Source organism: Epinephelus fuscoguttatus, linkage group LG6 (genome assembly GCF_011397635.1).
Source record: "Epinephelus fuscoguttatus linkage group LG6, E.fuscoguttatus.final_Chr_v1".
NCBI lineage: Eukaryota > Metazoa > Chordata > Actinopteri > Perciformes > Serranidae > Epinephelus > Epinephelus fuscoguttatus.
In genome coordinates, this window is record NC_064757.1 from 22,210,688 (window position 1) to 22,236,004 (window position 25,317).

At 42.8% G+C, this 25,317-nt stretch overlaps 1 protein-coding gene across 2 annotated transcripts; it reads right to left on the reverse strand.

Moving 5' to 3' along the window:
* Positions 1–1,309: 1,309 nt before the first annotated feature.
* pole (polymerase (DNA directed), epsilon) lies at positions 1,310–23,091 on the reverse strand. Of its 2 annotated transcripts, XM_049579470.1 has the most exons (48): positions 22,853–23,091; positions 22,593–22,728; positions 22,424–22,504; positions 22,280–22,324; positions 22,105–22,197; positions 21,407–21,561; positions 21,189–21,333; positions 21,026–21,106; positions 20,815–20,922; positions 20,305–20,415; positions 20,082–20,167; positions 19,860–19,979; positions 19,072–19,204; positions 18,858–18,971; positions 18,552–18,764; positions 18,355–18,462; positions 18,141–18,269; positions 17,955–18,057; positions 17,691–17,837; positions 17,438–17,583; positions 15,925–16,073; positions 15,706–15,798; positions 15,035–15,337; positions 14,697–14,892; positions 14,327–14,541; positions 12,417–12,519; positions 12,238–12,318; positions 12,029–12,151; positions 10,649–10,858; positions 10,256–10,468; positions 10,002–10,145; positions 9,763–9,903; positions 9,508–9,661; positions 8,431–8,537; positions 8,063–8,239; positions 7,732–7,955; positions 7,396–7,616; positions 7,088–7,292; positions 6,793–6,966; positions 6,297–6,422; positions 5,007–5,139; positions 4,051–4,258; positions 3,803–3,934; positions 3,417–3,610; positions 3,122–3,322; positions 2,543–2,668; positions 1,985–2,074; positions 1,310–1,873 (listed from the first exon to the last, which is right to left on the reverse strand). In XM_049579470.1, exons 1-48 carry the CDS (start codon positions 22,918–22,920, stop codon positions 1,751–1,753), a joined length of 6,888 nt encoding a protein of 2,295 aa, XP_049435427.1. In that variant the 5' UTR covers positions 22,921–23,091; the 3' UTR covers positions 1,310–1,750. The 2 variants fall into 2 exon arrangements, with proteins under 2 accessions (XP_049435427.1, XP_049435428.1); XM_049579471.1 differs by lacking the exons at positions 20,815–20,922; positions 21,026–21,106; positions 21,189–21,333; ... (4 more) ...; positions 22,593–22,728; positions 22,853–23,091 and adding an exon at positions 20,505–20,550 and having other exon boundaries at positions 1,311–1,873.
* Positions 23,092–25,317: the final 2,226 nt, after the last annotated feature.

Below are 25,317 nucleotides of genomic sequence, written 5' to 3' on the forward strand. Positions count from 1 at the left end.
TGAAAATGTAAAGAATGTAGTTGCAGGCCCTCTGAGCGCTCCTCCATCTGTCAACCTACATGTACAGCATGAGTCAGTGAGGAGGCCTATGGAGCCAATCTAATTGTGCCTCAGATAAGAGTCTGAAATGTGATTGCTTGTCTGGGAGACACCTATCAGCAGGCAAAGTGAGTCATCTGTGGAGCAATGAGGTTAAAGTGATGGAAGTGCAGGGGTTAAGATCATTGTGAACATGACTAGCTCACAGTAATCACTCAGCACCAAATTATTTTCATTCAATAATACTAAAAAAAATTAAATTATAACCAACCTGAAACACCGGATCTTTTCATATCATCAGTGAAAATGGCTAAACCTGAAAATAAATTAATTAATTAATACATTTTGAAGACTCTATGACGACTTGCCCATTCTTGACAAACCTTGACAGAGTTGCCCAATAATTTATGAAATCACAGCAGCTGAAAAGTGCCAATGAAGTGGGAGCATTTGATTGAGTGTGGAAGGCTACTCCAAAGCTTTGGAGCAGGTACTGCAAAGATACGATCTCCCTTACCCAAAAAACAAAATTGAAGGAAACAAAAAACATTAACCTTCATCAATTACTTAAGGTTAGGGACAGTTTTGCCAAAATGTTTATATTAACATAAAACTTTTGTTGTCTTGTGGTGAAGATAAGGGCTGAAGAGGACTGGCAAATACATGGTGTTTGTTGGTAGGATTTTTTTGGGGCAATTTTATGTTTATCTGCATGTTGGATTCCACTGCCTTGATTCCCACCGTGCCAAGTTTGACAAATGTTTTGCATAAAATACACTGAGCCTCTTATGCATTGCCTCGTTCTGGTTTCAGCCATGCTGCGACATCTTGGTTAAATAGGCAATTTTAGTTGAATTTGCACTTCCACATGTCGCCCAGGATACAGTGACAGCCAGCTGGCAGACAGTGGATCCTCTACTCTGGGCAAAAACAAAGTTTGAGTGCTGTTGGTGGTTCCACTATCCTGATCTGCGTGACGTAAATGTGAGAAGCATTTGGTAAATAAGAAAATAAAAAATACAAAAAAGGATTATAAGTTATTTAGAGATTTCACACTGCATGTAAATGGAAAAAAAATCCTAGCATTTTAAAGACTTTCGAAATATTGATTTAAGACATTTTATACAAATTAAGACTTTATTTTTTGATAACTCAATTCATTGTCTTTTCAGACTTTTTAATGGATCTGTAGGAACCCTGACTAAAGAAGCATCAGACACGTCTTAAGTGTTTCACTGAAAGATGACAGATTAAATGTGGGTGAAGTCGGAGCAGTTGAGGTCACAAGCCATAAAAGTCACATTCACAGCCAAGTGAGGAGGAAGCTCAGACGACGTGCGACTGCTGATTAATGACGGTCCTCAGAGTAGATGGCACTCAGGATGTTTATGGTTTTTCCTCAGCAGAACTGCAGTCCTTTTCTACAACACCGAGTAAAATAACAGCAGTAAAAACATTCAGGCTCACAGTTAAAACACTTTACATTTATTAACAGTCATAAAATGAAATTCTCAAACCTACATCACTTTATTATGGCACTATTCAAACATATCTACAGTCCACACATTTCCCCTCCAACCTGCTTCACTAGTCACACCATCACACATCAAAACTGACAAACAAGTGCATAAACTGGAAAAATTCCAGATTGAGAAGTTGTTGCTACGGCTGCAACCGAGGGAGTGTTGGACCTCTGTGGCGGACGTCACATTCAGTGAGCGCTCTGGCTGATGTGTGGGCTCATTACAAGCAACCAGTCAATGGTCTCCTCCAGGAAGCTCATGTTGTAGTGGGACGCGATGTTCCGAAACACTGTGATCTGCTCAGAGAAGCTCTTAAAATAGACAAGAGGGGGAAAGACATACTGTAAGAACAATGTCAAGTGGGAACAACTGAATGCTTTCGTCACTAAACTGAATGATGTAATGTATTTGAGAGTAGATACCTTGGCTGGGAAAGTGAGGTCAAAGTCTCCGGCACAGCTGCAGTACAGCGGCATGTTTGCTTCCTTCACTCCTTTACATTTTGTACACACCTAAAATCATAGACAGTTTTTAGCAGTGAGACAGCTTTGGGAAAATTAGTAAGTGTTGTAAAGCAGATGCAGACCATTAAAGAATTCTCTGCTTTCAATATTTCGTAGGTTAATTTATGAAGAGAAGGGTTGCAACTATAAGCATTTTCTTAATCAATCATTGGTAACATTACCGTGTAATTAACTGATTAATTGTGATGGGAGGGGGGTGCTGGTGGGAGATGACATAGAAACTTATATCAAACAATACAATGTGTTTTTTTCCCCACAAATTCAAATGTAAGACTATTAAATGACTTTTAAGGCCTGATTTTTTTTTTTAATCAAATTAAACTGAAGACATTTTAAGACTTTTTAAGGACCTTCAGACACCCTAGGTATATGTCCTAACCACTAGGACAACAGACACTCCTAAAACTGTTAGGATGTTGTATGTATTCAGAAAAAATAATCTGCATTTTTACTCACCAGGTCTTGCAGCGTGTAGCTCATCAGTTTCTTCTGCAAAGCTTCCACCAGAGCCATCTCAATAGACTCAGTCTCATACTGCGCCTGGCAGTTGGAGCAGAACCACTGAGGCAACACTGATCCGTCCTGAGGAGAGGGAAACACAGTTTATCCAACTGGAATTAGGAGCAATAACAACCTTAAATGCAGGGTCCCACACATGGTTTCCCACAATGGATAAAATTTCAATACTTTTCATAATACATTTTTTTTTCTTGCTCCACTTGCCAGGTGTTCTTGAACAGATTCAGACTCCGTTCAGACATAATTTCAGCTAGATGTTAATCATGAAGGGAGAGAATATGGGGAGAAAATATACACATACATAATAGTAAACAGAACATCACACTTTGATGCATATTAATGCTACGTTATGTCAACTGCTACTTAAAATAAATTAAGATTACTGTAAAAATGTAATTACAAATAACAAATGACTTTTCTAAAACTTTCAGTGATTTTTACAAATTCAATGACCCTTCCAAGTTTCCCATGACCGTGGGAACCTGTAAATATTATGCCTATGGCTCCTCCACTCACTTGTGCTACAGATGGGTCCTTGCAGAGGTCGAGGTCACGACAGAAATTGCAGTGGTGGCAGATGACCTCTGGCAGGATGTAGGAGTTACAGGGGTCACAGAACTGAGCATCTGCTGAAAACTCTCCAACGTCCACCAGACGCAGGAGGTCTCTCTTCAGCTTGTTCACCTGGTTCACTATGTTGGCATCCAGTGACAGGACCTGAGCAAAGAAAAGATGGATGTGCCGTGTGATGAGATGAAAATAACACAGCACATAAAAAGAGCTCTGTAAACTGGTGTAGTTAGTAACATACCTGGCAGACATATTTGATAAACTCCAGTGCTGGGTTGTTGAGCGGCAGGTGGGATCCAGGCAGGACGGGGAACATCTCCGAGGGCTGGTTGACACTCCTGGTACCCGTCACCTTCTTTTGGATTTTTTGAGTGATGGTGAAAAAGTTCTGTGTCAGCTCGTTGGACACATATTCCTGGGAGAAGGAGATCATTCCTGTGGGGGAGAGTTTTAAAAAAACATCACATCTGTGAGGAAATCCATATAAATACAATTAAAAGCTCACCTTCACAAGTTTAAGTGTAACAGAAACTAGTCTGCGGAGACTCTAATGAGTGTAATGTAAAGTTCTTTAAAAACACAAGGGAACTCTTAGTAACTAAAGCAGCTTCCAAAGACGCATCTTACCAGGAAGAGCGCTCAAATCCCCCACGGCCTGCTGGGAAGCCTGGCTGCCTCCACGTCTCTTGATTGGTGTTGCTCCAGGAGCGTTACGTCTCAGCTCCTCTTTCATGCTGTGGTAGACCGCTGCAATGTAGGCTGGTGTGGAAAGTTTGTGTTGAGAGCGTGTGAGAGTTGGTAGATTGAAAAAAAAAAAACAAGAAAAAAAATATCTATTGTGTACAGATTTTTTTTTTTTTTTTTTTTTTTTTTACCAGAGACGATCATGAGGAAGTATTTTTGACAGGAGGCAGTTTGGGGCAAATACTGCATGATGTTCCAGTTGCTCTCAATCAGCTCCTCCACCTCATCTGTCTCTCCATCACCATCATCTTCCTCAACATCAGCTCTATCCTCGTCTTCATCCTCACTGCCCTCCTCATCTCCCTCTTCGCCACTCTTTTTCTTTTGTTTGGCTCCATCCTAAAGAGGACAAAGGAGGAGGCATGAGTTCTATGTTTTGCTACAGTACTTTTAAGGAACAGTTCACCCCAAAATTAAAAAGCCACATTTTTCCTCTTACCTGTACCTGCTGTTTATCAGTCTAGATTGTTTTGGTGTGAGTTTGCTGAGTGTTGGAGATATTGTCTGTAGAGATGTCTGCCTTCTTTTCAGTATAATGGAACTAGATGGCACTCAGTTTGTGGTGCTCAAAGCATAAAAAAAAAGAAATGAAGAACTCAACAGCAATGTTGCTTTCCAGAAATCATGACCTGGTTTCACCTCATCTTGCTCCATTGAGCTAGCTAATGTAACAACTCAGCTGAGGAGGACACAGTTTATGTTTACATCCCGTGCAGCCTAGAGCACGATGCACACTTCCTTCTGTGTGATGATACGGTTGTCAGGTTTAGTTTGGTAGAAAAAAAAATGGCTCCTACATGAAACTGCTCACAACAAGGTCTGTGGATTACCTTGAGTAACTGGTCATGATTTCTGGCGCTAGACATTGCTGTTGAGTTTTTCAAATGTGTCATCTAGTTCCATTATACTGGAGAGAAGGCAGACATCTCTACAGCCGATATCTCCAGCACAGCAACTCACACCAAAACAATCTCGATTCATAAAGAACACGACAGGTAGGAGGAAAAATATGTATTTTTGATTTTGGGGTTAACTGTCTCTTTAATCAATGCAAATATATTTTAAGGCAGAAATCAGTTTCAATTACCTCTCCATACATGACGCTGGAGGGCAGTTTACCCTTCACACCGCCATAGTTGGCCGGATCCATCCACAGCAGGAACTCCCAGCATCGGGAGAAGGAGATGGACAAAGAGTGGAAGATTTCTCTGGAGTGGATGCTGAAAGACAGATAGTGAGAGAAGTGATTTTATGATAGAAGACATCTCCTTTTTTAAATAAAATTAAATAAATGTCTTTTAAGTCACTAGCTATTGCCAAGTAGGTAGCAATGGTGACTGAGCCCATTGCTCACTGATGAAAGCCCTCGGATTTGCAGTATTATGAAATGGGTGTCTGTGGGAACATTCCTGGATAAAATCACAAGTGACGCACATTAAGTGATGCGTTTTTCATTTTGGTGCACCAAAGAGGGTAGGTAGAGGTAACGTAACAGACCTGCTCTTCAACTTACTTGTGTGTGAAGCTAGGTGTTTTATTTTTTTCTTGGTTTGAAAGTAAATGGTTACTATGGCCAAACAAACAAAAAAGAGCAATGACAAGGGACAATGAAACTTCAGATACAAGTGCACAAAACACCTGCAGTTACCACTTATTGCCACCAGTGACGCCAAAGAGAACAAAACCGAGATCTTCCACATTGTAACTTTAAGGTGATATTACTACTGTACTTTCAAAAGGCATTCACACACAGGAAGATGTGCAGAAATGATCATGGGCAGCACTGACCAAACACTTAAAAGCATTTGTTTGTCTCTTTGCCACAGATGAGTTCAGAAATGCTGCCGTAATGCTGCATCGAAGGCAAGAAAAGCATTTGGTGTTAACCATAGCAATATTATAGTAACAAAAAACCCCTAAGATATTTTGTTTCGTGTTACAATATTGATTTTATTATGATATATTGGCCTAACTTCACTAATAATGGTTTTCTCCATTAGTCTAATGGCCGGTTCTTCCCTACAATGTTTGCTTTATAGAAATCATTTCCCGTGATGGAGACCGCAACACCATCTCGGACAAACAACTAACTTTTCTAATGGACAATTATGTTTTTTTCCCTTCTGATTTTAGTGTTGCTTTTATTTCAGACTTCTGAGGACAAACAGATACAAATACAGTAGTTCTTTCTTTAAATACAGTTACATTTGTTTACATGTTTTATATATGGATGAACTGTGGGTCTGAGTGTATGTTTGTCAATCATTTTGGATGTATACATGACAATATTTGCTGCACAATTTGACTGATAACATGCCCTTGCAATGCATAGACACACTCTCCAGAGGTGTGACCTGCAGGTGTGTTAATGTCTGACCTGTTGGTGATGTACTCCACATAGCCAATGGCATCATCTATCCTCCGTTTCTTTGTGCACAACATGATCCTGTTGAAGTTTCCATACACCACAGTGGAGCCGAGACGTTTGAACTCTGACACCAACCTGACAGCAGAATCAAAGAATGATTAATGACAGACGATGACACCGTTTGCTGTTGTGCATTTAAAAGGTGGGGAGTTATCAATGCGAGGAAAAAGTATCAAGATGAGAATCAGAGCTCACAGCATCCTGTAAAGTTTTCCAACAGGCATCATACTTTTAATCCAATTCATAACCAGACATCAATAATATATAACCCAAGGAGAGCGCAGTTGATGTCTTGATCCAAACTCAATTAATAGCTTTGTCTTCACTAGAGACCCTAAATGCTCTCTGGCATGAGCAGGTGCCTGACATTTTGTCTACAAAAGATTTTACCATCATTTTAAAATATAGTTTGTTTCTGCAGTAGAGAGGTCGACGTGACACTCACTGTAGGAACACCTTCTTCATCATGTTGTGCAGGGTGCGGTGCAGTGCAGGGTCATAGAGCAGAGAGCTGGGGGAGCGCAGCCAGCGGTAGAAGTGCATCACCTGGTTGTCTGCATACACGTTGTGGTACTGCGTGATCTCTCTGACCCATCCAACCACCATGCTCTTCAAGATTCTGCTCATACATCACAGAGCACACAGTGAGGTGAGCAAAACGCAACAAATAAAACTTGACATGCTTCCTTGCCATATGCATGTGGGTTTTAGATAATCTCACACTACAGATGTTTGCACACCTGAAGGTGTTGGAGCAGAGAGCGGTCTCATCGTAGCTAGCGACAGCGCTGGCTCCCTGGTTCCCTGACATCATGTCCTCCAACGAGGCCTGCTGGATCACATCAAAGCTGACACCCAGACTAGCTCCACCTTCCATGTCATTGACATGCTGTGATTGGAGGATGGTGTTCACTGCCAGGCTCTGCAGGTCCAACTCCACACACACTGAAAGAAACAGAAACAAGATTGTCTGTAAATGAAGAAAAATATGCTACAAAATGTACCATAATGAATATTTGCTTTTCTTGGACACAGATTAAGTGAGTACCTGTGGAATAACATCCTTGAGCATTGATCTCCACGGAGCCCCTGTCATCACTTTCCATGACAAGACGACTGTCATCAGCCTCTTTTCCTCCCAGGTCGGGTCTGGCTGTGGGTGAGAGCCACAGCAGGTGGTTGTGTTTCCGTAGATGTCGTGCCAGGAACAAGTCTGAGCCAAAGATGGACACATCCTGAGGCAAGTTCCCAACAGGTAAGTGGTAATACCTGAAAGACAGAGATGATGAGAGAGAAGTGATAAAAGAATAAATAAAATTAAGAAACTGTCCACTCCATCTTCTCTGGGCCGGTCTCCTCTGTAGTGGGAATATGTAGGTCGTACCTGGCCATGTCGAAAGCCTGTGACAGGCAGCTGTCCAGGTTGAGGTAGTGGCGGATCATGCGTCGGGCGCCATGGCGTTGCCAGTCCAGCACATTATAGCTGATCTCATCAACCACATGCACTGGAACAACTGGAAATTCCTCAAGCACCGGCATCCCTGCTGCCAACCGCCGCAGCTCCCAGTTTGACTGCACAGCAATGAGGGTTGGCCCACGACGCTCCTCCTGTATACAGCAACAGATACTTGATTATACACCAATTTAATCACATGACCTTAACAAGTTACATCTGTGTTGGTGATCAATAGAAGAACAGCTCCAATGTATTTTACCTTGTAGTTCAGGAGTATGCGCTGCAGTGCACGGTAAATAGCCTTTGCATCGTTTTCAGCTCGGACCTCAAAGTTGTGTTTCTCTGGAGGCAGAAGCTCCTCGGTCGTCTTCTCCAGTAGAGCAGTGCGTTCAGTTGTGTAGAGGTTAGTCAGATTGGGCATCTGATTGCTTCTGACCTTAGGAGATAAAATAAGGACGACCCTTGAGGGCTGTGTTTTTTGCCAGCTGAGAGGGGCATCAGTGACCTCAGCCTTTCAAAAGAGCTGCAGTGCATTTGCTGGCACTGGATGAACCTCACTCAACAAGATACGAGTCAAAACACCAACACAATGACAGAGGAAGAAATAAAGAAGTGTATTGTTCTTACTGTGTCCAGAACAAAGATGCTGGCTTTGCGCTGAGAGGGGATGAACAGGCCAAAAAGAGCCTTGTGACCCTGACTGTGATGATACAGGTACATGTGGCGAACGCTCCCTGAGAGGAGAGAAAACATAATAAGTGACATGCACAGTAACGTTCCACTAATAATCCAAATATTGCAATAGTCATATTCATACATGAATTTAATATGTGCCATGTAAACAGCATATTCTGTTCAGATATTCCAAATGAGGCTTTTTCCAAAAGTAGCACTTTTCTATTAAGACATGTGGGATATGCCGATATTATTTGGATTTATGAACAGTCTTTACATGCACATGCAGAAAACACCCCTCAAATGGGTTTTTTAGCTGCAATCTGTAACCATGGCCTCTTGCCTGTTTACAGTCAGCTCTGCGGATTGTCATGTACGATGTACATAAACCAACTCCCCAACAGTTTGCAAGGCTGAGGCAGAAATGCCTGCCTAAAAGAAAAGCTCAAATTTTTGGCTGAAAAAAAAGAAGAAGAAAGAAACACACTGACTTTAAACTTTTATAAAAGACTTGGATATCAACAGGTTGTTGGATAAGTGCAAATATTGCAACACCAACCTTTTCATGAATGTGGTTGAACGAATGAAAAAGGAAGGCTGTGTTTGCACGGTCAAACAAGTCTGCCGCCAGTGGAAAACTTTGGAAAAATCCTTTTTTAATGCAAACAAGCAAAAGGCACAAGTGGCTCTAGCTGTTTCACTTTTCCATATTTTGACATGATAAAGACGTGTTTGGGCATGTTAATCGGAGAATACAGGCCTGCATGTAACCGTGACTATGAGAGGAATACTCACATTCATTAGCAAAATTAACAGCGTAAGTGCTGGAATATTTTGTGCATGTAAATGTAGTGAGTAATGAAAACTTGTTATTATAAAATTCATGAACATGATCCCATGATATAAGGCCAAATATTAGGTTGAAGGGAGAGCAAACAGTACATAAAAAATATATATACAAAAACAATAATCCCTATAAGATCATTTTGATGTCAATTTAAGGCAAGCAGTGTGTGAGGTAGGTCTTACCTGGTTCCAGGTAGCTGAACTGAGCCAGAGACCTCATCTCCAGGTGCTCCAGGTCAAAAGTGTCGGCCTCCCTGCCGGCCATATCCCTCACAACATGTTTATTGACCATACAAACACATCCGAGCTGCACCAGTGCACGAAACAGCAATGGGACCTGAAAGACATTGTGTTAATGCGTCATCCTTTTTACAAACAGAACTCACAGACACACTGTACACACAAAGAGCATCATGAGTGGAGGTGTGTATCTGATACCTGTGTTTCATAAACTCCTTCAATGTCTGGGGCCGACAGGTCAGCGTTGATCTCATTGATGTGCTCCTGGTACATGTCTTCTGGTACACAGTACTCATAAAGGTAGTACACGATGTTGGAGCGAGGCAGCATGCGGTTCACCTGAAGCAAAAAAATACATATATTTGGTTAACTTATTAAGACACATTTAAAATTTAAAATAACGGCAATGCATTTTACTGCATTTTCTTAATGCATGCCTTTTTGTATGTGGCTCCCTCCTCCTGTTTTGGGACTTTCTGGTTGACATAGAAGACACGTGGGATGTTGAGCTTCATACAGTGGAGGTCGTGTCCAATTACAGCCCATAACTTGTACAGACCAGGGTGACTAGTCTCTGCAATCTGAGAGGCAGGAAACAGGACAACATATGAGAGAAGATTCAAGGATTTTCTTTGAATTTTGATATTTGTTAAACCAACTCAAGGATGCTAACAGGGTGACTTTTCCCCACCTGCACAATTTGCCATGGCATGTCCAGGATGCTACGTGCAGTTCTGCGGAGGAAGCTTCCCAGGCCGGTGGTGGGGCCATCTCTGATCACTCCTCCCCCTACAGGTTGAGCTTCACCATCCAGCAGCCTCCTCCTCTTCTTCCTCTCCTTCCTCTGCCTCAGCTGCAGCTCCCACTTCTTCTTGTGGTAACGCAGCCACACTAGACGCTCCTCCTGTACACAGACACAGTTTTTTCTCAAAAGTTTTGTGATATCTCAAGTAAAATACCTCTGGGAATGCTGTATCCGCACATAATATCTGTGTAATTTTCAGCATATTCAGAAGGCATTAGAAACACAACAGTCTGAAAAGACACAAGAGGCAACACTTTGTGCTTGTTGCTGGAAGCTTACCCGTGTTTTTCCCGTAGGTGGGGGCGGCCCCAGGATCTCTCTCCAGGACTGAGTGAGCGCAACATCCTGAGACTCCACCTGGCTGTCCTCTCCCTGAGAGGCCCGCTTCCGTTTGGTAGTGATGGGAATTGCTGGCTGCAGAGGTCTGGCTGGCATTCCAAAGTCCTCTATGTCTGCAGCTTGGCCTGCTTCAAGAGGCTGATGGGCCACCTGAGAGAGAAGAGGTCGTTAGAAAAGACCCTTGAATGCAGCGCAGGCAGAACTTTTTTCCCCTTTGGCAGCAGTTTGGTGAGTTTTGAGTCATGAGGTAGATAATTGATCAGTGGATCTTATGAGACTGATGGATGAGAGGAGCAGCTGTTTGTGAGTGAAGGCAAACGTTTAGACCCAGCGCACTGATGGTTTTACTGCACCGCACCTGGCGTTCTGCTGCTTCTTGTGGGCCCTCTGTCTATGGAGCAAATAATAACTGATATATGTATATATTTTAGAAGCGTATCTAATGAATGGTCTAGCTCCAAAAATAGAAAATCAAAATGTGGAGGCAGATGTTTTAATTGTGGTGGCCCGCCACATTTTAATTAATGTGTGGGAAACCCTTGGAGATAAGACTTGAGAGAGGCTGGCTACAGTATGATGCTGAGGCTGTGGTGATGAGTTCAAGTAGGTAAAATGAGTCCATCATCCATCTCAATGTAATATACTGAAACAAATGTATATATGACACAAAAAGTCAACTTATCACTTTGGCTGGAAAAAAAAAATATGCCTGGCCGTGAGCTGAAAACATGTTCCGACGTTGATCTGAACCAACTGCAGTCACATGACACATTGTTTGGGTTAAACATGAGCATGTTACAGTCCTGGAGGATTATTAATGTGCACCTCCTCCTGTACTGCCTTAATATGCACATTCAGCACATCCAATGCATCAAAACATTGTTTTCTAGTTGGAGCAGCGCCTCGTTGGTTTGACTAAAAAGTAACAATGACAGCAATATAGTCCACGATGAGCAGCACTAAAATCAACCTGTGTAGTTGTCCCTCCATTGTGACATTAGAAAGTGTCACATTTATCTTGCAAGTGTACTCTTCTTCAACGTTTTGTTTACTTCCTGGATTTTTCCCACATGGAAATTCTGACCAATCAAGAGCATCTTTCTCACGCAAGGCATTTTATCTGGTCCGCTCGTAAATGCTGCCGTGAGAACACGAACCAACTCAATTATGCAACTTTGTAACATTAGTCCCTGATTCCAACCAAAGCAAGGCAACTCTAGGTCTGAAAAGACCCTAAAATGCATGATGAATCCACCGATGGGGGCAGAAAACTATGTTGACAGTTGTTTGATCGGACATTTCGCTGTGAGGTAAACAAACCTGTCTCTTGCCCTCGCTGGTGAACAGCTCACTGATTTTCTTTTGCTTGTAGATATCATTTTTCTCCAGGAGTTTCTTGTGAAGCCAGTCAGGGTGCCTCACTCTGGGCACTGGATTCTTAACCTGATGATACACAGAAACAATTAAAATTCTGTCTGTGTATCAGTCTGAAACAGACTGAGAGACCAATGAAATGTGTGTTATTTTACCTGCTGAAGAGCTGCAGGGATGGTGATGATTTTCTGGATGGCACTGCCCAACCTCTCTATGTAATAACTCCAGTCAAGGATCTGGAAAGGCCCAGCAATGGAAATTTTAATGTCAGAAGGAGACATTCACACACAGCCAGAAGTATCCATGCACATAAAATGTGTGTATAAAAACTCACAGAGCGGATGTCCAAGTCATGCAGGCTGGGCATCTTCAACCACTTACGGAGGAAGTGTTTCTTTACGCTGGGCTCAGCCTGGAAGATAGCCAGAGGAATGGCTCTGATGGACAGAGATACAAATCAATCATTGTCAAACTCAAAGCTTTTACTTCTGATAATATTACAAAGTGCTTGTTCTTCACAATAATTTAACACTGGGAAAGCAACTCTGACATCACTGTATTTTGGTCCTGCCACCATCAGAAAATCTAAAGCATCTATCATCATGGCAGTGTGTTGTCTTTGTTGGTTTTTTGTTGGTGCTGTTATAAAGAGGGGAAGGGTGCGATAAATCATGCAAATGGTGATAACGACGTGTTCTATTGAATTATATTCTTTCAGGCACATTCATAGTGCTGCTGTTGTTTGCACACAAAAAAGCCTCAGAAGTAGTTCTCTCTGCAACAAAATTGCTCTTGTACAACCAGATAGCAACTTATTGAAGCCTGATTAAAGCAAGTGTATGACGTTGTCATATCATCACTGGGCCTCATTCACTAATATGTACATGGAAATGTTCTTACTTTGTGCACAAAATAAGTGTGTACGCAAAATCACCGTGGGATTCATTCACCTGTGCACCGGCCAATTTTGTTCTCACCACCTTGCGTATGTGTGTGAATCACAATCATTCTAAATTGACAGGTGCGTGCTCGCAATTTGTGATTAGCATACTACCTTGCCCCCATTTCTCCATATAAGGAAACCGCTTGCCTAGAGTTGATTCATGAATGAAGGAAGCAGAAGTAGTAAATTTCACAGCTTGTTAGAAGCGATGGCGCCGGGTCTTACAGGAATGCCATGGGTCATTGCAAGATTGTGCAGGACACAGCATGCCAGGATGATCTTGCACACCTTCTCAGGGGTATAAAGTAGTTTGCCACCAGCTGTATCCGATCCAAACACATCCAACGGCCCTTAAGCACGCCAAAAGTGCGCTCTACGGCGCGTGTGGGCATGTATGTTATTATAGCGCACCTCTTGAGGTGTTTCAGGGTTTGCGTATGGTGTCATCAGCCATGTTTTAAGGCCATATCCCCAGTCACCCAAACAATATAACATTTTAACATTAACGAAATAGAGACTTACTAAAAATACTAACTACAAACAATTGAAATAAAAGACTAGAACAAAAGATGCTCACCAACAAGCCATCCACTTCTCACAGCCCCTGCCTCCAAAAGTATTCCCACTGTACTGTTTTGCAAAGTAAATGAGTCGTGGATGCCTCCTGGCCAGCGGGCCACAGCGTTAAGGACATGGCAGTCAGCATTATAGATCATCTGCACGTTGATGGAGTGATAGTTTTTTCTGTTCATGTTGTTGTTAATATTTTAATTGTCACAATGATGAGGGTGAACGTGTGTCAATTTCATGGTAATTTAATCCATTTGGCCAATATATTAGTAAATTAATGATTTTAAAAAATGTTAATTAAATCTCTTTTTAATGAATGTGGTTTTTTAAACTCTGCATGTATTTAAAAGGTATGTCTGCATTTTCTAAGTCAGTTCGACCATCCTAATTTGTGCGTCCGCATGGTCTGAGGCAGTTCTAGTTCTAAATTTGTTCGCAGAGTAAGAACAAGTTCGGGTAAGAAAATACTGATGAATCCCGGATTTGTACATCAAATGATCGTATGCACAGTTTAAGCACAGATTTGTGCGTACGCACTGTTTGTGAATGAGGCCCAATGTCACTTTCATGTCTTATAATCTGCACCCCACGCGGCTCGGAACTTGACACAATGAAATGCCACTAAAGGTCGGAGTTCCCACTTGTGAACTCGGGGCAAATTGGAACAGGCCAGATCTGACCCCTCCGCTGTCCCACTCATAAAAAGTTTATTTTCAGAGATGTTGTTCTACCTCTCTGTGACAGGTGAACCCTCAGGTTTTCTGGAGATGACGTAGCGACAGCTCAGACCAGCATCTTTCACCATTTGGTCTCCCAGGAACTCAGCCAGTCTCTTAGCTGTGCTGATAGAAGTTGACTTCTGCTCTCCGTAGTCCTCCAGTTTTCTGGACATCGAACGATTTTCCGAAATCAGTTCGAACAGCTCCGTATCTGGCATGTTGGCAGCCTGGAAAACCAGTGAAATAAATCAATGAGCGCTTTGTAAAGAAGATCACTGAGCATTCTCTGCAAATGATAGTATCAAATCACGTCTGAAAGTATGATGTAAATATCTTGTCATACCAGAATTTAATTTAAAACTGTTTAATCACAGGTTTTTACCTTGCTGTACAGAACATCCAGCCAGTAGTCAGCCACTTTGGCCACAGAGGCATACACCTCCTCCAGAGAGGTACCTTTGAGAAAAGCCTCAAACACTGACGACTGAAAAATCTTAATGAGCTGGAGCTCTCCTCTTCTCTTCACTTCAAAACCCTTCAGCTCAGCCAGAGAGCCATCCTCATTGAACACAGCGTACCTAAAACGAACATGGAACGTCCAAGTCATCATCACAATCCCCTCACGTTTTAGTTTGAACCTTGCCCATTTACTAATGTTGGTAACAAATCTGTCCAATAACATATTTTATCACAGAAAAACAAAATCCTCTATTGCTGTACCTTTTCTTCAGTTTCTTCCCTTCCTCCTTGGAGGCGGGCAGGATCATGGCCAGGTACGGTCCGTCCACCTCAAAGAAGATGCTGTTCTCCGACCTGATATTATAGGTGACGGACGCTGGGTCAACCAGCTCGTGGTACTGATCGTTGGTGAAGCCCTCCTTCACCATGATGTTCAGCATGGCCCCTGGGTAAGAGATGGTCACCTTGGGCTTCTTCTCATTGCTGGTTTTCACCACAAAGTTCTCAGGGAAGGTGTTGGGGAGGACACACCAGATACCATCAGTGTCCAACTCAAGGGGCCTCCTGAGTCGCAGAAAAGTAGATGTTTAAGATGTGATATGTGTGAAATGGAAATTTATTGCAGTGTTTTTTGGTTTACATAACACGTTGCTGTTCACATCTTCAGTTATGTAACTATTATTCCGACCTGCAACGTAAACAATATTTGCTACTAAAATACAAGGGGTAGAAAAAAATAGTAAGTAAGATCAAAACAATGCTGCAGGAGCTGGAAACAAGCCCAAACATTGGCAAGAATCTGCTGATGAAACATTGTTAAACAAGATAATGGATCACGTCCAGCTCCATTTCTCCTGACTTGGAGCTGACCTGGCACTAACCAGAAAGGTAATTCCTGTGATGAGGTATCTCATTGTCGATATGACACTCACCCTATTTGTTCGATGAGCTCTCTGGCTTGAGTGATTATGTTGGCTCCTGTGTAGCACACAATGCCAGCCATCTCCATGGAGTACCAGCGTGCCCTGATGGAAACACAAAGGCAGAACAGGCAACATCAGGTCCGCAGCAGAGTAACGGTAATCACTACTCAGCAGCAGCAACAGTTAGATTACGAGGATTGAATGATGACAACAGTAGTTGACTCCTACCCTTTCCTCATGACGTAGCCGTAGAAAGAGTTGAGAATACACTTGTGAGCCAACTGGAGAGAATCGTACAGGATCTCCATGTTTTTGCAGCGCTTCATCTCGGCAGCGTCTCCGCTGTCCTGAGCTGCCGATAGTTTCTTCTTCCACACCTAAAGTAAAGGTAGCACAGAAAGCAAGTACTTTACAGCAAGTCATTTTGATATGCAAGAGGAATCTCAAGTAGGCTACAGCAGCACATTTACTGCATTCATAGACTCAGAGCTTGTGGAGCCAGTAACCAGATTATGTTGCTGTTTTTTAAATTACTGATTCAGAGTGTCATGCTGTACTGCAGTACGGCCTGGCTTGGAAGCCTACTGGTGAAATTTATTACTAAGTTTAGTAATTTAAGCTAAGCTTTGTATAATTAACTCCAAATTTGTACACCCCTTTCAAATAGCTCACAAGAAGAGCACACTCAGTCTCGCTAACAGTATCTCTTCTGACTCCTTGCATGTTTTAAATGGAGAATACTAACTAGTTATAATGAGTCATAGTCAAGTGAGTTATAGTCTGTCCTTTAAAACACAACAGGCTCAAGAATTCTTATATACATCAGTCTAAAACAAAATCAGTGTGCAGCTAATCCATCAATCCATCTTCATCCGCTTATGCAGGGCCGGGTCGCAGGGGCAGCAGGCCAGGCAAAGCACCCCAGACATCTCTCTGCCCAGCCAAGCGTTCCAGCTCCTCCTGGCGAACCCCACGGTGTTCTCAAGCCAGATGAGATATGTAATCCCTCCAGCGTGTCCTGGGTCTACCCCGGGCCTCCTACCATTTGGAGTTATCCCGATCAGATGCCTGAACCACCTCAACTAACTCCTATCAACACCAAGGAGCAGCAGCTCTACTCCGAGCTCCCTCCAGATGTCTGAGCTCCTTACCCTATCTCTAAGGCTGAGCCCAGGCACCCCACAGAGGAAACTCAATTTGGCCGCTTGTATCAGAGATCTTATTCTTTCCGTCACTACCCAGAGCTCATGACCATAGGTGAGGGTTGGGACGTAGATGGACCAGTAAAACGAAGCTTTGCTGTCCGGCTCAACTCCCTCTTCATCACAACGGTCTGGTGCAGCACCCCTATCACTGCAGACGCCGCACCAAACTGCCGATCCATCTCATGCTCCATTCTAGCCTCACTCCTGAACAAGACCCCAAGACACTTGAATTCCCCATCTTGAGGCAGTATCTCTATAATGTTATATGTATAATTGTCATGACTGTTTGATGTGTTCTGTGCATCTATAAAAAGTGTCACATGTGTAACTGTATGTTCAACCGCTGTGTAAATTTCTTGAACGGAGCTGCTGAAGGATCAAAATGAATTTCATGCAAACTAACAGTAAGTTATATGGTCATACAGCTTTAAGAAAAAAATAAGGAAGCAAATATATAGAAATATTTAACGAACCTAAAATAGTGTACTAAAAAGGCATGGTGTTTTTTTTAAATTGCTGTATATACCAAAACTCACCTTGTGGAGTCCTTTGAACTCGTACCGCCGATCTCTGAAAGCTCTCACAGTGTCGACATAGAAGGAGTTTTCTCTCTGGCAGATGGTGGTGACTCGCTCCTCCAGCCTGGTGATGTGTGTCTTCTTATAGGCCCTCTTACAGTAGTCTGAGACAAACACAAGACAGGTCAAATGATGCTGTGGCAGCCAGTAATTTACAGTGCTTTTAACCAAAATCTAAGGAGCCAGAACAACAACAAAAAACATCAAGTACCTGCCAGACGTTTCTTCTCATGTTTGGCCTGCTCCTCCCTGGTGAGAGTATGAAAGGCCCGAGGTGGACCGTTGGGGAAAAACGGCGGGAACTTCTCAGACTCAAGTTGCTGCTGGATGCGATGGAACTCACTGCGGCTGGCAGGCACTGCACACAGAGGGGAAAGATTCAGCTTTTACAGCATGCAACCCCACACGAACCCTGCAGAGGCAATGTTGGCAGGTTTTGAGTCACATCGCAACACAATTATTCAAATTAACTCACTGATCTCCCCTCTCCATTGCCAGGTCATCCTCCTCTGGCAGGAGGCACCAGGCTTGTTAAAGTCACAGGCAGCACAAGTGGCCTCATCAACCATGGCGGATGGCTGTAAAAGTACAAAATAAAGCATTGAATTCATGTTTTTTCTACATGTTTTATCCTGTGCCTAGTTCTTTTGATTTTTCTAACCTGCAGGCGGTTGGTGAGGATGATGTTGGGGTACATTGCCCCAACGTCCAGGTGGTAGATAAGGGGGCATTCAATCCTGTTCGGGACCTCCTTTAGAGAAATCAGCTTCTTTTTGATCTCCTCACACACCTGTAAAAAAACAACAACACATTTTTAAACTTAATATTTTAGTAATAATAATATTTTCACTGAATAAAGAGAAAAGCCAACAAACCTCATTGAAATTTGTGACTTGCTCTAAAGGAATCTTCTCCTCTTCCTCAATGGCATGTCGCATCGTCTTCTCAACTCTTTGCAACAGGAAGTCAAATGCAGCTGGGTTCTGTCAACACACCAGACCAAACTGTCACACTAAAAACATACAAAAAGTTGTAAAGCAAACAACCAGATGTAATTTGAACTGAGATGTACCATCTTGAAACGACAGGGGATGTCACTTCGAAACACTCCAGACTCCAGCGCCTCCACGTGGCCGCCCACGTAGGTCTCTGAGTCCATGACATGGCCGTCGTCTGTGAGTTTGTTGAAGACCTGCTCCTGCTTGTTGGGAAAGATGATGTTTGCGTGGAAGGCCTGCACCATGAGCAGAGCTTCACACAGAGTCCCAGAACCTTTACGCAGCACCTGGAAGAAAGGACATGAATACTTAAAAAAAAAATCAGGTTGTGTTTTAGCTGTATTTCACTCTTCTTTTACACACACACACAATATACAAACCTCATCAGGCTCCATGGGGATGATGGTGCACAGAGCGAAGATAAAGGGGTGAACATATTTCATGTACAGGTAATACGTGGCCACGGCATCTGACACAGAGTAGGTGGCTAAAGTCTGACAGAGAAGTAGAAGGAAAAAGTCAATGAAATTGCAACTTTCAAAACATTTAATTCTTTATTTTCTGAGCTGTAAAAACTGATGTCCATTACTATACCTGTGGCTCCTCAGTTGCCATGCGGCACATCTCTTCTGGGTCCAGCTCCACTGGGTCATAGCCCAGTTTAGCCTTTGCGGCAGCCTTCAAATTATGACTTCCTACCGGCAGGTAGCTGTCTCTCTTTACCCACCTGACACAGAAGAGAAACATGTTGGAAAGATTAAAAAAAGCTAATCCCAAAAAGTCCAAATTAAAAAATGGAAAACACAGTTGAAAAGCTGTTGAGAGCATGCCAAACAAACAGCCGGCGATATAACCGTAACCCTAAGCAACGCAAAGAAGAAGGAGAAGATGTTGGCCACTGAGAGGCCTGAAAACAAGGTATTACCAGGAGGCTACCTGGAGCAGTAACCACCGTAGCACACTCTGACACCGCTATTACTCATTATAGTGTGAGAGTAACTGTACAATTATGTTTAAACATGTAAAAAGCTGTTAGCAAGGCTGGAGCCAGCAAAATATTGGTAACATCCACCATTGCACAAAATATTGCCTCATCTGTGACGTCTTACAAAGGGGTAACGGCGCACATTCTGCCGTTACAAGCCCAAACCTCTGTTTTCTCTTTCTACATGTCTTCAGTGAAAAATTAGTTTCTGAAAATCTTCTTCCTGGACTGAGTTTTACAAAAGATCAATTTTCAGTGAGCTAAAACACAACACGCATGTGGACCAAAGGCCAAAAAACAAAATCAAAAATACCTGTGTATGTGTGGACAAGGCCTTAATCTAAAATCAACCTTTCCCTCTATGTGTATGTTTATGTAAATCAAAAGAGATGCAAACCTTAAGCAGTCCATGTGGATGGCTTGACTTGACTTATACTCTCCCTGGCTATCCTTCTGGAAACCGATCTCTCTGTGCATGCTCAGTCCATGCAAGGCGGCCCGAGTCTCAACAAAAGGCCTTGAAAGAGTGGAAACAAAAACAGAGAGATTAAAGGTGAACATCATAGCGTATGAGTACTTAATGTAATAACTTTACAGAAACAGCAAAAAAACAGCTCACCAGTCAAAGAAGTCTCCGTTGTAGGTTACAAAGATATTTGGCTTGGTTTCTTGAACGTGATCAAACCACCTCTGAATGAGAGCTGCCTGAAGCCAAAGTCAGGTTACCACATGTTATAACACTGATGCAACCAAAGAGCGTTATATTTATATACTGAAAATTATTTTCAAGCATTCAATCTTTATTTGCACTGTAGTATATCTGCTGTTAGGCTGCTTTGTACCTCATCATCCTCATTAAAAACAGTGAAAGGCCCCTCATACTCGGGTTTGGGAGTGAACTCAAAATCTTCAATGTTCTCAGAGACGATCTCTCGGTTTGTGATTAAAAAGCCCTTTAAAAGGAAATGACAAAGTAAGTAAAACACATATATGAAAAACAGAACAGTACAAGTTATAAATACAACTCTTAAGATTCCCACACCTTCTTAAGCATCAAATCCAATGCTTTTTCAAAGACTTTGCAGGCTCAATTCCCTCAAATTTAAGGCATAGTTTGAGACATGGATCAAGATTAGTTACTTATACAACACTAAGCATTTAAACAAACTAAAACTGTCATATCAGAAGGATGGAAACCGAAAAAGCATGACTGTAACAAGTCTGAGTCAAGTCTGTGCGTGAATCCTTGCTCAAAACATAGAAATTCAAGCACTTTAAATGACCCATTTCTATTTGTGTCTACATTTAAAAACTTCCAAGATTTCAAGGACACATAGGAACCTTAAACTCACCTGTCCATCAATCATGTAGGAGATCATCATTATCTGATCGCTCTGTGCGTCTGGGAACTTCAGCGGCAGTTTGGTGGTCTCTATGTCGAAAGCCAAAACAACAGGGTCCTAAAAAGAACAAGAAACAATGATTTACTAAAGTCACAGGAGTTATGAGCCTGAATAAACACATATTGCAAACATTGCAACATAATTAATAAAGTCCTCATACTGGTCGCTCCACAAGATCGTCCCTCCGTACAATCTCTGGTGGGTAAGCGCTGCCTCTGAATCGAACATTATACCAGTGAGCCTGAGAGATAAAGACAGTAAAGATCAAAACAGCGAGCACATGTATGTTTTAAAAACATTAGGACGCCAGGATCAATCCTCACCACATGGATCTTGAGGTCGATGGACAACCGCACATGATAGGGCACATCGTACTCTCTCATGTCCACTATGTTGTCCATCTGGTCTGAGATACTCTTTGCCATCCCCTCTTCATCTGCTGACGTCACGTTACCACCTGATAAGGCACTGTGAAACAAACAAAGGTGTCAGCAGAATATTAAACTGGAACCTTATTAGAAACTAATGGGACTGGTGGTACCTTGATAGCATTGAGGTGTAGGTGTCATTGGACTGCTCCCTCTCTCTGTTCTTGCGCACTGCCGGGGAGATCTCACGCTTGACCTTGATAAGGTCGTCCACAGTGTTGAATGACAGCTTGACGTAGCTTCGCTTCAGTCCGACTAGATGGTTCGGCTGAGGAGGACAGTGTTTGTCACTAAAATAGTACAGTAATGTGTTTTTCAAAGTGGCTGTTGTGTTGAAATCGTCTTTTCTGGCAGCTTTTATTCTTGTTATTCAATATGAAACACTTCAAGGAACAGTGTGAAGGATTTAGTGGCATCGGGTAGCGAGGATTGCAGACTAACTTCTCTTGCTTAATTCCTTCACTGCATATTGTTCAGGAAGTTTTTTACCAGGAGCTGCATTAGCTGTAGATGTCTTTACCTCTCCCACCCCAAAAAGTTAGACTGGTAGAACAATAAAGCAGTTTCATGTTACAAATCAGTGTTTCTATGATGCTGTTTCAGCTGATCTCAGACAGGCCGCTCGCCCAGCACCTGCTAATTTCTGCTCTCCTTTTTTCTCAACAACTTAAGATCTAGTTTTCATTTTTGTTCCTTTATTTTCAGGGGAATATAAACTAAATCATACTCCATTTCTGTCTGTATAGCCCCCTAAATCCTACACACTGGACCTTTAATGCTGTCAAAGGACACTTAAAAACAAAACTCTCACCAGGTCCAGGTCCTCTTTGGGGATTACTTCAAGCTTTGCAACTTTTCCTTGAAACTTCCTCGACAAGTATGAGATGACTTCTCTCTCACAGTTCTGAAAATGAAACTGTCTTTAAGCAAAGAGTTTTTGAATATGTTTACAGAGTTTAACAACTACACGACAGACACTGACTTACCTTTTTAGTGGCGATGTAAAAATATGGCTTGAATGGGAGAGCCACCTACAGACAGGATATATGTCAGCAGGGATATGTCACAGCAGTGGATGCACATGTTATTATCATTATGTTATTACAAAATTAATCCTCCCCAAAACACACCTTGAACCTGCTTCCATCCTCCTGTATGAAATAGTAGTCCACAGCACTGATCATCCTCTTGTCATCATCCAGGATCTCAGTCTAGAAGTGGTACAGTGTCACATTTATTATCACCTTTTCTCGTGGAGACAATGACAAAGGCCAGATGTGTTTCTGTGTACAGACTTACAGGATGCATGTTGATCAGCCAGCCTGTTTTCTCCCCCGGCTCCTTCATCCTGTCGAAGCCGAAACGAGCGTCCATCTCGTCGGTGAACTGGCTGCGCTCCAGCCGCTTGAGGGCGGACATGGTGGATCCATCGTCCCTGATACAAACACATATAACAGCCACATTAAGTTCATGCTTTACTTCTGTTATCTATCATATACAGTATATTGGGATATGTAGAGTCATTTTATTAGAAGCATGCAGTCTTTCTTTGAGCTCACTGGTTTTCCTGGTCTCCTCCACTTTGTCCCCGGTCCGCTCTGTACCGTCCACTGTTCTGCAGAACCATCTTCTATCCCCGTCTGTCGGCTTCAACACGGCGAAACAGATTAAATTCCCGCTCGGTCTGTACTCGTCTGTCGGTAAGGCCGCATTTGAAACGGACTTTTAATGTTATTTCAAAGTTTTGTCCCCTGCTTTCCTCCGTCGCTGTCACTGACGGTGCCTGTGTTTTCTTATTTTGGCGCGTTCCTGCAGTTCCCGCGAGAGCAGCGCTGAGCGGAAGAAGAACGAAGATCATTTATTGAAAAGATGAATCACTCAGACCAAAAAATCCGCACCGCTTTTACGTCTGTGGGGACCTAAACGCTACATTCATACATTCATGCTATCTGGGTGTTACTGTAATTACTAGTTTCTAATGTTAAAGGTAAAATTTGATATTTTTGTTTTTCTTAAAAGATAATTTTCGGGGCTTTCTTGCCTTTAATGACAGGACAGTTGCAGGCTTGGGAGGGGGAGAGAGAGGGGGGATAACATGCAGCAGAGGGCCATGGGCCAAAGTTTAACTCATGGCCACTGTGGCAGGGATACTGCCTTCATACATGGGTACCTGCTCTTCCCACCGAGCTACAGGGCACCCCAAGCTTTAGTTTATTTCAACCTGGACCCTGTTTTTCTACTTTCCAAATTTTTTTATTTTTTTTATTTTTTTTTGTCAAAGTGACCCATAGGAATTCAGATATTGGTCCAGTAGGCTATTGAGCAAGAACACTGCAGCACACTAGGTTGCAATCAAGTCTAATCCTCCGGGGCACAGTCAGTGTATGTCCACAAAAGTCCTTGTTTTTTTTGCCACTGACAGGTTTAGTTGTCATTATTTGTGTGTTCAAAAATAAAATGTTTTTCTTTACCTTTTACTTGATTCAGTCTGTTTGTTATTGTGTCCATCCATCCATCTATCCATCCATCCATCCATCCATCCATCCATTTTCATTCGCTTATCCAGGAGCCAGTTTGTGGGGGCAGCAGGCCAAGCACAGCACCCCAGATGTCCCTCTCCCCAGCAACACTTTCCAGCTCCTCCTGGGGGACCCATTTCCAGGCCACGTGAGATGTGTAATTCCTCCAGTGTGTCCTGGGTCTACCACAGGGCCTCCTACCAGTGGGACGTGTGGAACAGGAGGCTTCCTGATCAGATGTCCGAACCACCTCAACTGACCTCGTTCATTGCAACACTGAGCTCCCTCCTTACCCTTACTCTCTAAGGCTGAGCCTCGACACCCTTTTGGTCACTACCCAGGGCTCATGACCATAGGTAAGGGTTGGGATGCAGATGGACCAGTAAATTGAAAGCTTCACCTTCCGGCTCAGGGTTAGGGTTAGGGGCTATGCTCAGGGTTAGGGTTAGCCCCATTCTCGGATCCCATCGGCTGTATTCGGTGTCTGACTTCAGGCAGACAGTGATACAGCCTCTGGGGGCAGACCCCTGATTTTTTGGCATTCCAGTTTGATTTGGGCAGAGTAGGTGAATTTCTGTTTCCGACTTCCGTTTTTATATAAGTAAATATGCTGAACCATTGCAATGGATTCAGAGTTTGCAGTGACGCCAATTATGATCTGCCTCGTTAGTTCACCGCACGGGGTGTTTAACCTGGCAACAACTGCAGCCGGCCCAAACGTGCTTGGTCAATATCACACGGACTACAAACAGCCCACAACCGGAAACCAGGGCTCTTCCGCTCTTCTTCCGGAGGCAAAATCTCCAGGGTTTGCCTACAGACTCTTCATTCATTGAATGTAGAGTCTGTATAGAGACTAGGGTTAGCCCTAACCCTCCAAAACAGCACCTGCATCACTGCAGATGCTGCACCAAACCACCGATCCATCTCACACTCCATTCTAACTTCACTTGTAAATAAGACCCCGACATATTTGAGCTCCCTCACTTGAGGCAGTTACTCTCTCCCAAGTTTTGTTGTTAAAAGTCTTGTGAGTTGAGTTGTTGTAGGAAGACAATGACAAACAGACCAGATTGAGCAAAAGGTGCAGAAAATGTTTTATGTTTCTGTAAGATCCTTTCCATAATGTTGTCAGACACTAATTATAACAATCTGAGCCTGTCAGTGGCAAAAAAAGCACTTTTAGTGGACATACAGAATGCTGATGTTGCCTTACTGCCCTGAAAGATTACATGGTTGCAGCGCCAATGTATAAATTAATGGAGATTTTTTTATACTGATAATACACCTTGGAGTCAGATCAATGTCTTGAATTGTGTGGCAATGTCCCCTCCCCCATTCATCCCATTTTACATGAACGCAGCAGAAGTCTATTTTTGCAGTACATGACATTGTTGTTGTATATAGACGATCTTCGGAGGCTTTCCTTCTTCCTGGGCGGAGCTTAAGCCCCCCCCCGCGCCCTGCACATGTTTACTATTCAGAGTAGAGGGGGTAGCGGAAGA

Excerpts from the sequence above, each read along its gene's own strand:
- pole (XM_049579470.1), bottom strand. The coding sequence starts at position 22,920 with ATGGTTCTGCAGAACAGTGGACGGTACAGAGCGGACCGGGGACAAAGT. Across the intron at positions 18,058-18,140 it reads TCCTCACCAACCGCCTGCAG|CCATCCGCCATGGTTGATGA; the intron begins GTTAGAAAAATC and ends GTACTTTTACAG. Across the intron at positions 6,967-7,087 it reads CTCTGCTCCAACACCTTCAG|AATCTTGAAGAGCATGGTGG; the intron begins GTGTGCAAACAT and ends ATGTATGAGCAG.